At 36.6% G+C, this 16,223-nt stretch overlaps 1 protein-coding gene across 2 annotated transcripts in view; it reads left to right on the top strand.

Moving 5' to 3' along the window:
• The window catches only part of IL1RAP (interleukin 1 receptor accessory protein), a 129,872-nt gene that overhangs the window by 73,413 nt on the left and 40,236 nt on the right, over positions 1-16,223 (top strand). For both annotated transcript variants that reach the window (XM_087439845.1, XM_087439846.1), the window contains exons 3-4: positions 7,602-7,887; positions 11,628-11,814. In XM_087439845.1, the coding sequence (XP_087295971.1) occupies positions 7,602-7,887; positions 11,628-11,814 (473 nt within the window). The remainder of the gene's footprint in view (positions 1-7,601; positions 7,888-11,627; positions 11,815-16,223) is intronic.

The following is a 16,223-nucleotide window of genomic DNA, read 5'->3' as shown; positions in this document are numbered from 1 at the left end:
TGTAGTGAATCATATAATTAATTTGGTTTTACATGATGCTCCAGCCTGTTGCCATAGATTTTATTTTTATTTGTTCATTGAATAATTTAAAAAGCTCTGACAAAATACCCTCAGGTGGCTGGCTAGAGAAACTTAAAAACTCACAGAACTAATTTCAGATGGTCAAATACCCCACAGAAAAAGCTCAATAATAATACAGTTTTTGCTAATGTTTATGAATACTGATACGTGTGTTTTCAGTCCCTACTGTAAAAGAGTCTGGTTCACGTTATAGATATATTCATTTGGCCCATGAGACATTCTCTAACAGAGGTACATAGCAAGGATAATAATTTCTTTTCCATACACATTTCTTTAAGCTATATTGCATTTAATTTGGTTGAAAAGATATTAAGTCTGTGGAATCAGCCAAACTTGATGATTGATCTGTATTTAAACTTTAGTATGTAAGGGCCTTTAACAATGCTATTTTAAAAAGTGTCTTTTCTTGATTTGTTGTTATGTTTTGAAAGGAAATTTCTGCCTTCCTTGATTAGTTAAAATAGCCAATACAAGTTGCTCTAACAAATACCTGCCCCAAATCTCAGTGGCTTAACACGAGAAGTTTATTTCCCTCAATCACAGCCGCTTGAAAGTGAGGTGGCATTCCTCAGAAACTCTGCTCAGAGCAATGGCAGGGATCCAGGCTCCTTCCATCTTGTGATGCTACCCTTTTCAAAAATTTCTGTCCTTCAAGGTCTCCATGTAAGGGAAGGAGAGAGCCCCAAAGATTATGCCAGGAGTTTCAGGTTTTACAGCATTTCTGGCAACGTTCCATTGGCCAGAACCAAATCACATGGCCCCAATCCAATTGCTAAGGATATGTAGTTTTTGTAGGGGCCAAGGAAGAGGAAACAGATTTAATGGACATTTAACCAGCCACTGCCAGAGTCAGCCATGGTGATCTCCAAAACTATTTCATACTACTTCCTCAATTGGTCTGCCTGAGTACATGCTTGTGGTTGAGACATCGTCCTAGCTCTCTTTTTCCATCTCCCCTTTTCACAATCAGCATTCTCCTACTTTACAAAAAAAAAAAAAATCTACCTGTCACTTATCATCTATCTCACTACTAATCATAGCCTAGGACTATAAAGACCTCCAAGGGCCAAAGAGACAATTTATGATATTGGTGTCAGAAAGTTTCCTTTAATCAACGTACTATTAACCCCCAGAAGGGCTTCCTCTTTCTCTCTAATTTACCAATGTTCCTGTTAAGAGTGAGTCATGACATCAAAACTGTGGTCTGTTGGGTCAAGTTAGGGTGATTTGAATTGAAATATATTGTCGAGTGGGACTGCAGGAAGGATGATGATTTTCATTTAACAGTCTTGACTCTACCATCATACAAAGTTAGACAAATAGTGCGGAGCTCTTGAGAGGGATGGCTTTAGGAACAGCATAAAGAATATTTTTATGAAATACAGAAGGCAGAAGCATCTTATTTCATCCAGACAACAAATTTAATATGATGAAGTTCCAGACTCCATCAGCTGTCTCTCTCTTTCTTTCTCTTTTAAACTATACCTTATAATTCAAAAGTGAAATGACTATCATTCCAATGCATATTAATACAGTTTTTGGAATTAAAAAATGAAATGAAGACTTTTTCCTAACAAAAAGTATATATAATTAGGATGATTTGACCCTGAGAATTGCTTTACCAGTTGTATTACATGGTGGGTATTTCCTTCTTTACTTTCTTTTATTTTTTCTAATTATTATTTTAATTATTTTCAAAGCAAATCATGCACAGAGGTTTTTTTAAGGCCAGTGTATTAAAAGGCTTATACCAAAATAATTGTGTTCTTTCTGCATTAACTTTCCTCACTCCTACTAGCTCTCTTCCTCAGAAGCAACCACATTTGAGTATTTTATTTCTTTCTTCTGGCATTTCCCATCTATATTTTGCTAACTGATTTGTTATTTTTAATTTAGTCAACCCTAGGCCTTATCTTTTAACGTTTTTAGCTATAGTGAGAATTGTCTCTCTTAAACAGCTATTCCCTCTACTTCCCTTACCCATTCCTCTCTGCATAATGTTATTGCAAGATTTGATTGAATCAATAGTCATTTAATTAATATATCTTCACATATTAATGAATTATGATTGTTACTTTACTTATTTTTTGAAGATATTAGTTGCCTTGCTTTCATATACTTACTTTATATCTTTTTTTTTTTTTTTTTTTTTTTGTGAGGGAGATCAGCCCTGAGCTAACATCCATGCTAATCCTCCTCTTTTTGCTGAGGAAGACCGACTCTGAGCTAACATCTATTGCCAATCCTCCTCATTTTTTTTTCTTCCCCAAAGCCCCAGTAGATAGTTGTATGTCATAGTTGCACATCCTTCTAGTTGCTGTATGTGGGACACGGCCTCAGCATGGCCAGAGAAGCGGTGCGTCGGTGCGCGCCCGGGATCCGAACATGGGCCGCCAGTAGCAGAGCGCGTGCACTTAACCACTAAGCCACCGGGCCGGCCCCTACTTTATATCTTTTGGTAACTGTTTTCATATTTTTCAGTTGCCTTTGAACATAATTTTCCACATTGCTAATCAGACCAGATAATTGATCACTTACAATTGTTTTTTCTTTATTAGAGATTTCCATTCCCTTCTGCTTATACTGGTTCAACACCAAGCCCTATTGCATAGCTATTATCCTGGGATCGCCATTGTTATTCTAAGGATCCCTTCTCCTCTGTCTTGAGTTGGATCCCCTATTCCTGGATCCCATATTTTCCTTTTTTTTAGTTTTTTTTTTCCTCTCATTTTGGTGGCACAAATCCTCCAGAAGCTTCCTGATAAATAGCACATCGGAAGTAAAATTACTGAGTCTTTATGTGTCTGAAAAAGTCACCTTCACACTGGGTTGTTTTGTTGGGTTTAAATTCAAGATTGGAGATAATATACCTTCAGATGCATTGCCTCACTATCTTCTGGTTTCCAATCTTGTTTTTTGAGAGTTCCAAAGCCATTCTGATTCCTAGTCTTTTGTATGTGACGATTTCCCCCCCCTTTCTTACTCTCTGGTAGTTTATAGAATCTTCTCTCTTTCTACAGTTTTAAAAAATATCTTTGTGCCGTAAGTCTATTTTCATCCTCTGTGCTGGGGTGATTGAGATTTCCTTTTAATTTAGAGGGTTATGTACTTCAGTTCTGGTATTTTCTTTTCCTTTGGGTTACTTAATTGATAGTTTTCTTCTTTTTTTTTTTTCCTTGGGGCTCCTATTATTGAGATGTTGAGATTCCTGGATTGGTCTTCTAACTTTCTTGTCTATTTTCTAATTCCTCTTCTTTTTACTCTACTTTATAAGAAATTCTCAACTTTAACTTCCAAACAAACCATTTAGTGAGTTTTAACTTTCTGCAATCGCGTTTTTAATTTTAATGAGCTTTTTTTTTCCTGAATATTCCTTTGTTATATCATTCTGTTCTTGCTTCATGAATGTAAAGTTTTCTTATCTTTTTGAGGATATTAATGAGCATTTCTTTTTGAGGATTTCTTTTTGCTGAATAATCTTGGTTTTCTCAACGTTTCTTTTACTTTGGACATTCTTTTTGTGGTAGAAATTTTCTCAGATGTCTTCTGGGGTTATCTGTTCATATTTAAGAAGAAGTGATTAAGAAGCTGATTGAAAATTCTAAATGTGAGTGTGAGGGTTGTTAACCTTGAGCTTTTCTGTTGGATCATGTGGCTGCATAATTTGTTAAAGAACCTCTGATATTAAAATTGTTAGATCTTTCTTTTGAAGCTAGCTAAATTTTCCATAGAAGATTCATTCATTCTCCTGCCTAGAGGGTAAAGGTCTGGCTGCTTTCGTCCTTGGAGCTGAGGGGGAATGATTACTGAGTGTTCAGAGAGCAGGGGTTGGAACAAAGGATGCCACTTTTTGACATAGCTTTCATCTGATCCTCTTTATTTTACCACTTCCTCCATGTCCTCATCTTTGAGGTACCTGGTTGCATTTGCCAGGATAGGCTATCCCAATTCTCTATAACTTAAAATAACAAAGCTCTTCTGTATGTCCTCCACATCAACACCCAAGCTAAGGGAGTCTCAATCTCTATGCTTTCAGATTTGCTGAGACAGAAGAAAAGGGAGCATGGTGAAATATACTTAAATTAAATATCCTCTAAAAACCCACCACAAGTGACATCCACTATATCATATTGACCAAAGTAAGTCGCCTGGCCTCTCCTTACTTCAGAGGGGCAGAAAAGTATAATCTTACAATATGCCTGGGAGGAGAACCCAGAAATATTGGGTGAATGGCACTGATGATTCCTGATTTTGCTGCTGACAGTTCTTCCTGGGTCTTTTCAGCATTCTGCATTGTAGCTTGGTTTGTTCTCCAGCTTCCCCTGCTGACTTAGGGTTTGTCATTTTAAATGGGCTAAGCTGGGTTACCACTTGTCCATTTTGATGTTGCTATTGTCTTTTCTCCTGTTCTTGCTGTTACTTGGTGTTATGTCTTGAAAAATTATTTTAGTTTTAGTGGAGTTTCAGAAAGGAGTGAAATTGTATGCCTATTTTCAATCTGCCGTATTTATCTGAAAAACTATGGTTGTAACTTCCTGTAAACTGAATGAGCTAATTCTGCAATTTTGCAGGAAAATATATTTAGAGAAAGTGATAAGATAGATGTTTTAGTAAAAAATATTGTATTATCAAGTGTATATTGATGTGAACATTTTGACCTTTCCAATACTTTCTCTGTATATTGGATTTTAAAAGGTGTTTCTAAATGAAAGCATAGCACTTATAAGTAATAGTCATTTGTTGAGTCTTGGAAAAGCCATTTTGTTAAATTTCCCAGAGATTTATTACTTTCTTAGGGATTTATTACTCACAAATCCTTTTGCTCATCATAAAGTTTCAAATTTTCTTTTATCAAAATTAAAGTAGCCACTAATTTAGTTGTCGTATCAGTTATCTGCTGCTCTAAAAATGTTGCCTAACTAACAACCACAAACTTCAGTGGCAAAACTTCATTTTACTTACTATACTTGTGTTTTTGCTCATGAGTCTGTAGGTTGCCTGGGCAGTTCTGCTGACTCAAGCTTGGCTCAGCTCATGTAGGCAGGGCTTGCTCTTGCATCTTTGGTTGGCTTTTGGGAAGGCCAGACAGTGGTGTTTCTGGAGCGAAGCCAGCTGCCAGCTGGGGTGCCTTAGCTCTACTCCATGTGATCTCTTATTTACTAGTAAGCTTTCCTGAGGGTCTTAGTTTGGACTGCTATAATGGAACACCATAGATTGGGTGGCTTAAACAGCAAACATTTACTTCTCACAGTTCAGGAGGCTAGGAATCCTAGATCAAGGACCAGCAGATGTCTGGTGAGAGACATTTTCCTGGTTTGCAGAAGGCTGTCTTCTTGTTGCATCCTCACATGAGAGAGAGAGAGAGAGAGAGGGCTAACTCTCTTCCTCTTCTTATAAGAACACTAATCTCATCATAGGGGCTCCACCTTCCTGACTTCATTACTTTCCAAAGGCCCCACCTCCAAATACCGTCACATTAGGGCTTCAGCATATAAATTTTGGGGACACGCATACATTCAGTCCATAGCACTAGGCTTGTTCTTATGGTGGTAGCAGGGTTCCAGGAGGAAAAGCAAAAGATTTTAGATTCTAGGCTTGGAATTGACGTATGGTCAGTTTTGCTGTATTTTTCCGGCCAATGTAAGTTACCAAGGACAGCTTAAATTCAAAGGAGGGGGATAGATTCCCCTTTTTGATTGGAAGACTCATAGCGTCGAATTACAAAAGATGTGGATACAGGGAGAAATAAGAATTAGGTCTGTTTTAGCAAACTCTATCTTCCAGAGATGTCAAGTGACAGGTCATTAAAAATAATTTTTAATGATAAAAATATAAATGGGGCATATAGCTCAAAAGGAGTTTAAAGAATTGAGTGACCTTGTAAGAACTAAACTCTTTTTGTTCTTGGCTATGGACACATTTCCTCAGTGCTTACATATACGTAAAAAATGTTTAACTAATGCCTAACCCCTGTCATTAAAAAATAGCCCATCCAGATTATTATCAAGAGATGATTTCCAATAAAATTTTACGTTTCATACTTAATGATTACTCATAATGTTGAAATATATATATTATTTAAATTGTAATACTATAATCATAATAAAATTCATTCCAGAAAAAAATGTTTAACACTTGGAGCATTATATATTGCACAGAAAAGTAAAATGATGAAAATTTTTAAAAAATATGAAGCATAAAAATATATTCCATTAAAGTAAAATTATGTGTGGAGATAGCAAAATTAGTATAATAGTTCAAGGAGAAAAAGGAACAGCATAGGATTACCAATAGAAGAGAAAACTTGTTTACATATTTTTAGGTGAAAATTGGTATATGGCAAATCACTATTCCATTGGATGAATATTGAAAAAGTGGTATAACCATTTTATTTTAAAATGGCATTACTTATTAAGTATATGCTTTCCAATTCTTATGCTTAGCATGAAAACTAAATGTCAACTAAAATGTAGGGAAGATTATAGTTAAGTAAATATGTATATAGACACATATGTGTGTATGTATGTATGTTAGAGATGCAAGGAAAAGAGGAAACTGTTTTAAGATGATTATTTTGGGCCTTACAGGACTCCATCATACCTGGCCTCTGCCCTCTATTCTTGCCTTCATGTGGTGACATCTAGAGCCCTCCATTCATATTTCAGTCTTAAAAAAAGTCATTTATTATCATTTTTTTCCTGAATGCACAAATGATTACTTTTCATTATAAAAAATAAATTATAAAAGCCATTAGAAATTTTATTTGACTCTGAGTCATTAAACTCTAGACACCTTTGTTCCCCGGTGAGTATCGCTGAGATCTCTTGACTTCTTGAGTCTGCAGTCTTGCAATCCACTGTGGTAGCCTGTAGACACACATGATTAATCCAAATTAAGATGTGCTGTAAGTGTGAAATAAATTGAATTTTGAAGACTTAGTACAAAAAAATGAATGTAAGTATAGAATAGCTCATTAATATTTTGGAGGTGTTTTGGATATATCAAGTTTGACAAAATATATTATAGAAATTAATTTTACCTGCTTCTTTTTACTTTTTTAATGTGGCAACCAGGAAATCTAAAATTACATATGTGACTCGCATTATATTACTATTGGACAGTGCAGATCTAGTCCCCAAATCGGGAGACCTGGGAGTCTTAGAGGGTTGTCTTTGCAGTTACAGTTTTCTCCTTAGAATCTTCTCTGTCCCCAGGGGGGTAAGGAGCACATGACTTCTTTTTTGGATGAGATTCTCCCCCATGAACCTTGTAGGCTTCAACAGGATCAAGCTATCAGATCAAATTGTTATGATAGTCAAAAGATGGTAAAGGAATGAGGGAAAGTCATTTCTTCACACCACTGGTGCCTATTGGATGTCATTATTAGAGAGAGGCTATTGAAGACAACCACAGAGGGAGGGTCCTGGAAAAGATTGGGTATCTTGAGGAGAAGGTGTGTTCTCTGGGGGCCTTTAACCTAAGTGACTCATTTGCGTTTTCTTTCTTTTTGATTGTTCCAGAACGCTGCGATGACTGGGGACTAGATACCATGAGGCAGATCCAAGTGTTTGAAGATGAGCCAGCTCGCATCAAGTGCCCACTCTTTGAACACTTCTTGAAGTATAACTACAGCACAGCCCATTCAGCTGGCCTTACTCTGATCTGGTATTGGACGAGGCAGGACCGGGACCTTGAGGAGCCAATTAACTTCCGCCTCCCTGAGAACCGCATTAGTAAGGAGAAAGATGTGCTCTGGTTCCGGCCTACCCTCCTCAATGACACGGGCAACTATACCTGCATGTTGAGGTAGCCTGACTCTTGGTGGGGACTTTCTCTTTGCCTACTAGTTCCTGGGCCTTTATGCAGATGATGCATGTGCTGTGAAGCTGGGGAGGGGAAGGAAGGATCTCGAAAGAGTTACATTTCGCCTCAGTGGCTTAGCTGAGGCTGGCTGAAAGAGATGAGCAGAGAAAATGGTTGTGCTCCTGAGAACATTCTTCATAGGTGGTTCCTTTTCAGACCCTGACATATATCAAGGTTGTCTGAAGGTGGACCCTTGTTTATTTGTTCTTTTTCCCTGACATTGGAACCTGCTTGTATACACTTCTGCTTCACCTGGAGGCATCTATTTCCCTAGACAATGAGCAGAGCGGGGAGTAGTACCCATTCATATCTGTTAGCCTCTTTCAAAGTACCTGGCGCAGAACAAAGCCTCGGGATGCCTTATAGAAGAAAGAATAATTGGCAGGCGTCACATGTATGTAGAACAATGCTTTTCAAACTTTTCCACCAGAATTTCCCTAAGAAGCAAATGAACACCAGATCCCTGGGAATATAAGAATGTAATCTAAAGCACTCTGCCATTACTGCAAAATTTCTTTCAAATCCACTTTTTTTTTCTTGAAAATTCATGTAGATTTTGCATTTTACTCCATGATACACCTATTTTCTTTTACTACAAATTCATGTTGTTTTTGCTGTGGAAAAAAATCTTTAAAAAACTGGGGCCACTCCAAAAAATAACCATGTTAAGGCTTAGTTCTTTGGCTACCTTTTTCCCCAAGGTCTGTTTTTAGTTTCTGGGCTTTACTTTGTTTTTTAAACTCCCATCTGGGTTATGGATTTTTTTTTTACATAGTTTCCTACTATTTAATAGGTGCATTGGTTTGCTAAGGCTACCCAAGAAAATACCACAGCCTGGTGGCTTAAACAACAGAAATTTGTGTTCTCACTGTTCTGGAGGCTAAAATTCTAGGATCACAGTATCAGCAGGGTTGGTTTCATGAATCTCTGCTTGGCCTGTAGATGGCCATCTTCTCTCCATGTCTTTACATGGTCTTCCCTCTGTGTCTTCTCTGTCTTAACCTCTTCTTAAAGAACATCAGTCATGTTTGATTAGTGCCCACCCATATGACCTCATTTTACTTTAATTACCTCTTTCAAGGCCTATCTCCAAATACAGTCACATTCTAAGGTACTGGGGGTTAGGACTTCAACATATGAATATGGGAGGGGCATGATTCAGCCCATATCAATAGGGCAGAAAAACATAACAATACAATAACATAGAGTAAAATAATATAACAATAGGTAATCCCAGACCTTATTCTGGATGCCCCTTGTCTCTCGTGGATGTTAACTCTTCTCTGATGGAGCACTATGACTATATTTTGATAAATTTAAGCTGTGTTAATGATTAAATGAAAAAGAATCTCTTTGGCACAGAAAAGCATTTTGATCACTGTGGCCTTGGGAGTTCCTTGTAACCTCTGAAGCCCCTTCTGAGACTTTCACCTGACTCTTTAATTTTATTGGAATGGACTCTAGACTGGTGTGTGGGCTTCCAAGGAGGCTGAAATACTCATATGTCCATTATTATTGTCCTAATGCAGATTTGCAGGAAAGGTTAGAACAGCTTATAGTGGAAAGAGCACTGGACTAAAAGACAGAAAACCTAGGCCATGATCGCAGCGCTGCTACTGCTTAGCTGGTGATCTTAGGCAAGTCATGTCCACATCTGAAAGCTTTGCTATCTACATCTGCACAATGAGAAATTTAGCCTAAATGCTCTTTGAGTTCCTTTTCACTTTTGACAATTGTTAATCCATTAACGTTTCACACATGGACATCAGCAAATACCCGGGAAGGGGTCATCAGTAGCTTTATGGATGAGCTTGGTCTCTACTATGCATTCTAGTGCTTCAGTATTTCTATTTCTTTTTCCTTAGCAACCCCCTACTGGTCTAGAGCTCTTCCCCAAACTTCCTAACCTCTTACATTACAGAAGCAAGGCTGTATGTTCGTTAGGGCCTGAGTATAACTTTAATGTTATTTACCAATATCCAGATTGGCATCTCTTCAATTTACCTGTCTTCCTATCTTCTAAGTCTCTAAAGAAAATCTAGAATTGAACTTACCTGGTGGGGGCAACAGAGGCTTCCCATTGTCCTGAGGTGATTCCTAAACTGAGAATGACCTTAAACTGAACTGTGTGAAATCATAGGCCTGATGTCTTTAAGGCCGTAAGGTTAAGATTCATCCTCTGGGATTTTATTGCTTGTATTCTTGCTTCAATACCCCTATTAAGATAACATCCAGATTTGACTTTTGGAGCTGAAAAAGTCAGTCCAACCATTGTTCATCACTTTTATTTTTTTAAATCAGAAAGTATATCTTATTAAGTGGAAATTTACCTTCTATAACTTCCACCTATGGAATACTTCTTCTACCTGGTAGACCTTTTGTTATTTGTAGGGAGAGATCATGCCTGCCACTCTGTCTTCCCATTGTATTACCATTGTCATAAGTCGTCTTTAAAGCCTCTCCTCCCATCTTGGGAGGGGAATGCCTGCCCCCACATCTTCCATTGTATTTAGTCTTAATTCATGAGTCATTGCGTATCTATCTAATATGTGTTTGGTACCTTAAATAGAAATCACAAAAGAGGATGGACAGTGAATGACCCACTTACCTATCACCCAAAAAAATCAGTTATTCTTATTATTTATGTTCCCTTTCTTGTTTTCCTGTGTGTAGACACAAGTTTTACATCATTCCATTCATTTAACAAGTATTTGTTTAGCGCCTACTGAAAGTTTAGACACTACACCCGATGCAAGGAATAAAAGAAAGCACACGTGGTCATGCCCTTGTTTACAAAATTGTGATAAATTCGGTTAAGGAGATGTCCAAGGTGCTGAGAGAATGAGAGGCCCAATTTCGATGTGGGGTGTGTACAGGATGATGTAGAAGACCTTGTGTGAAAGGTAGGGTGATGGGAGAAGTGCCCCAAGCAGATGAAACAACCTGTGCAAACATTAAAAACATAAATACCATTCCCCTGCCATCCTAGCAAGTTTTATGTGTTTGTTAGTTTTTTTCCTTCATGCTTGAATTTTTTTTATAGATGAGTATAACAACTTTGAATGATTGTACCATAATTTTCTTTACAGTCTTCCTTTTCATGGATTTTTCTATTAATTCCAATATTTCTCTTGCTGATTTGGCACTAGATGGGCATTTTTGATCATGTGCTCTCTCTATTCCCACTTTTCCATACTTCTATCATGTGAAAAAATTTCCAGAAATAGGATTACTAGGGCAAAAGCTAAAGCTTTTTTTTTTTTCGGTTTGGGAAACATATTTTTTTATTTTTCAAAGGTTGTTTATACCATTATCAGCTATGAGTTAATATGCTATCTTCACCTTTGCCTTACCAGCACTGAGTATTATTGAGACTGTTTTAAGGGTAAAATTAAATATATTTACACATATACAGACACACAAACACATACACATGTTTAGGAACATATCTAAACGTGTAACTATTTTAGTATATCAGTAGTAGCTAATTGTGTCTATTTTTATTCTGTGATTTCAATTGGTATAGGAAATACCTCCATAACACACTTAATTTTTACATGAACTTACACATATAAATAAAACCTCAGTATATAGCATTACTTCACTTAGCTTATTTTGATGTGTTTTCTGCCTTAAACAAATGCAAATGAGATTGCCCATGCACTGCATATTTCTCTTTTCAGGAACACCACATATTGCAGCAAAGTTGCATTTCCTCTGGAAGTTGTTCAGAAAGATAGATGCTTCAGTTCTTCCATGAAAATCCCAGTGCATAGACTGTATTTAGAATATGGTGTTCAGAAGATCACTTGTCCAAATGTAGATGGATTTTTTCCTTCCAGTGCCAAACCAACCGTCACTTGGTATATGGTAAGCAAACTAGAGGGCATTTTACCCTCTCTAAACTGGCAATGATTATTTGTTGAGTTAATATAGAAACTGAGATTCTTCTCATCAGATTTTAATTTCTTTCTTAATAACTTTATACAATTTTTTACCACTTTATTACTTCGTACCATTTTAAAGGAAGTGGTGGAGAATGCTTTGCCTCAACCCACCATTTCTTAAATTACATTCACTGGCCTACTAGAACTACCTTATTTCTATTAACTTCCCATGAAGTTCAACTTGAGAAACATTGCCCACTTATAGTCACTGCTGAGTGAAGTCTGAAGCTGCTAATTCATCTGGTGAATTTTATCTCCTTGATTAGTCAGTCCTGTATTTTATTACTTGTATGTGTTTTCATGTTTTCCCTCATTTGTGGGCATAGTCCATCTGCAGTCTCTTCCACATCTGAGAGATTTGAAAAGTGTTTAATCAAAAATGAAAGTGTTGGAAGGTGGCATTTGTGGCAGCAGCATAGTTTCTTGACCTCTTCAAATATCCACATAAGCCAAAGGCACAAACTCCTGGACAACATTTAAAACACAGCTCAGTGACAAGTTACCCACAAGAATCACTTTCAATAAAGCAAGTGAGATGACACAAACACAACCCATATAGAATCAGTGTCTACAGGGAAGGGAGCAGGTGGAGGTAATGTGGTATCTGGCAGATGGAGAACAAGAGAACCCCCAAAAGACCAGTGGGCACTCACTGGAAAGTATGGTGGGCCAATTTGAGAATAGCAGCTGAATTTGGGAAGGGTTTTGCTCTCTAATAAAGGGTGAGTCCAAGAGGCCTATCATGAGAAATTCTGAAGGGGTCGGAATAGTCCTCGTGCCTCGGAACTCTGAAAAACAACCACCCACACTGAGGAGAAGCTGCTGGAGTGGAATCAAAAGAAACAGGATCAGGACAATATAGAGGAAGGAAAGGGAAGGACTGACTGAAAATGGAGAAGCAGAACAGAGATAAGAAATCTCAAGACCATAGTTTTGAAGGGGGATCTCTGTGGTTAGAAAATTCTGCCAAAATCTAAAGCTCAGAAAAAATTAGTGTCACATGAAAATGAGCAACAAAAAGGATCAAGGTAAAATCCCATTCAAAGTTATAAGAAAAAGGAGAATAAGAAGCAAAATAATATTTCTACTGGAAAAAAAAGCATACTAGAAGGACATATTGTAACCTACTATTTCAAAAATGAGCTAAAAGACGTTAAGAAATGATACAAGAGGACAAAAGAACAACATAAATAAATGAGAATTAGGAAAGTCCAGAAATTATATAACTCAGTAAAAACTTAGAAAGAAGGTAATAAATCGTTTCAGCAATGAAGCTAAACTAAGAGGAACATAAGAGCAAATAGACACAATGGATAATGCTTTAAGATGAATAGGAAATGGAAGGGAGAGACAAATTTTTAAATGGAAAATAAATGATGAATAAAAATAAGAAGGTTAGAACAGATATACCAATATCATATGAAGTAAACTTTAAGACAGTGGATATTATCAGAGATAAAGAAGGATTTTCAGAATAACAAAAGGATCAGTTCATCAGGAAGACATAAAAATAATAACAGTATATATGCTTAATAACAGTGTTTCAAAATACATGAAGGAAAAGTTGACAGAATTAAAGGAAGAAATAGACAATTCTGTAATCATAGCTGAAAATTTTAGCATCTGTGTCTGTTTGTCATTAATGAAATGAGTTAGGAGCCAACTTTAAGAGTTTTCCACTGGTCAATGATGGAACACTTTGAACTTTGGTAAGGATATTAATTGCAATTGGTTAAATTCCATGAATTAAGTTTAAATCCATAAGTTTATAACGATATTTCAAAATATTTAATGGGTCACATTTGGATGATGATAGGAAGTCAATTTGTTATTTTGAAAATAGGTAAATAAAGAGAAAATATTAAGTATTTATTCTGCCTTTCCTACGAGTACTGTATATTGAGTAATGAAATAGTGCAGGGAAGTGTGTTTTTATAAAAGTATATAATCACTTTGCAACTCCCAGTGAATTAAAACCTAAGCATTAGGCATCAATGGCTGCTAACATCACAAGAAGAGAAACAGCCAGACATAATCCTTCTGAAGAAAGGACACAATATTACCTATAATTGTGCCAAATGGGTTAAATCTGAGTCTGATAAAACCTTTGGATCCTGCTGCCATTTTGCAGGAAACAGAGAAAAGAGGAATGTATTGCTCCGTACCCTGAGTTTGCAATCAGCAAAATCCAGACGTGAGAAACTCTCTAGGCCAAATGTCTTGGGTTATTCAACAGACAAATTGTAAAAAAAAAAACAAAAGCATGGAGTAGGAATGCCTAGATTAAAAGAAACATATAAAACACTAAGTGGATGAGACTGTAGTGTCTAAGGATGCACATGTGGGTGATAAAATTGTAACTGAAAACAAGGAAGTGATTTTACTCTGAAAGTGGCCACTACACTTACACAGTGGCTACTTTGAGGGGTAGTAAAGGAGCTGTGATTGGCATGGGGCATGTGGAAAGCCTTCAGAGGTGACTGACAACATCTTTGGCTAGATCTGAGTGGTGATTAAAAAGGTGTTTGCTTTATAATAATTCATTAACTCATACATATGTTTTGAGTGTTTTTTGTATATGTTTTATTTTGTAATAAAATGATTAAGAGGAAGGGAGATAGGGAAGGAGGGAGAGAGAGAGAGACTTAAAATACATAGCAACCCATTGCAATCTGTAGACCTTAGTTGGATCATGTTTTATTCAAACTATAAAACAAATTATGAGAAAATCAGGGAAATCTGAACACAGAATATTGATGATATCGATTAATTATTATTACTTTTTAAATTATGATAATGGTACTGTAGTTATGCTTGCAGAAGGCATCTTGTTTAGAGATGCACACAGAAATACTTACAAATGAAATTATATAACGTCTGTGATTTACTTTGGAATAATCTTGGGATGCAGTGAGTGAGTATAGACGAAAGAAGACATAGCCTAAATTGGTACTTTTAAGGCTAGGTATGGGTACAGGAGATCATTGTATATTCTCCCTATGATTGTAATTTTCCATAGCAAAAAGCATAAAATGGATTAAAAGAATTATATTAACAATTTTACATCAAAAAGTATAATATTTCTTCCAGTTAAAAAAGTGTGTTGAACTATTTGTCTGCAATCAAGGTCTCTCATTTCTAACCCTATTCGCTTTTTCTATGTTTTGAATACTCTGTGATCTGAAAAATATTGATTTTATTTTCATACATATTCTATCATTTTCTCTTCCTTTTTCGTCGTGCATTCCCTCTGCCTGGAATGCTCTCTCTTCTTCCTTTAGAACAGAGCAAATTCTACCACCTTCGTGAAATGTTCCCTGTTCTCTACAGCTGGAAATGATTTTTCCCTTATATATTCCATAGCTGTTTATTTATGCCTGTTTCAATGTCACTTTTCACTTCCTTTATTGTTCCATAGTCAATCATTCATGTATACACTCAACATATACTTGTCGAAGATCAACTGTATTCAATGCAATATGTCAGGGGTTTGGGGGAACACAGTAATAAATGAGATATATGTCCTGCCCTACATAGTCCCCAAAGATCTCACAATTTAATTAAGACAAGTTTATAAATAAGAATTCCTGTTATCAAAATATAGAATTCTAAGTTCTACAAGAGTGCCAAAGAGAATTTATTGTTGGTTTTAAGAAGAGGGAGTGATTTACATGCATGTACTCTATGAGATTGACTATTTCTTGAGGGCAATGTTTTGCCATATCCATCTCTGTTATCTCCAATGATTCCCAGATTTCTGGTTTTCCTGATTGGATGAATGTCAGTGCTATTAACCAAAGTATGAAATAGCAGAGGAGGAACAGGTTTGGGGAGCAAGTAATGGATTTAGATAATGTCATATTGAGTTAGATGTGTCTGTGAGACATCTAGGTGGCAGTGACCAGTAGGTAGTGGCCACATGTGTATGGGTCTGAAGCTTAGAAGAAAAATCAAAGCTGGAAACAGAGAATTGGATGCATCTTTGTGATAGTTGAAGCCCTTAAGAAGACAAAATAAAGTGAGAAGAGAAAAGGGCTAAGGTCAAAATCTGGAGAGAATATTTGTGGGGTGAATAGAAGTAGAAAGTCTGGAAAAAAGACCAAGAAAAAAAGTCATATTGGTAAAACCATTGCCATGGCAGATACCCAATAATGTGCAGGTGACTAAAAAGGACAACCAGTAACCAGCCATGCTTTCTGTTCTCTGATTATGAAAAGGTTGCTATTGATGTGCGATATACTGCTTTTTATTTCTCTACCTTTGGGTAATTGACTGACACCTTTAATCCTAAGAGTTCTGCCATCTTGGGAACAAAATCAGGGTTCTATTTTT

This window comes from Ceratotherium simum, chromosome 15 (genome assembly GCF_057802395.1).
Source record: "Ceratotherium simum simum isolate JZ-2026a chromosome 15, ASM5780239v1, whole genome shotgun sequence".
In the NCBI taxonomy this organism is placed as follows: Eukaryota; Metazoa; Chordata; class Mammalia; order Perissodactyla; family Rhinocerotidae; genus Ceratotherium; species Ceratotherium simum.
This window is presented reverse-complemented; position numbering and strand designations above follow the sequence as displayed.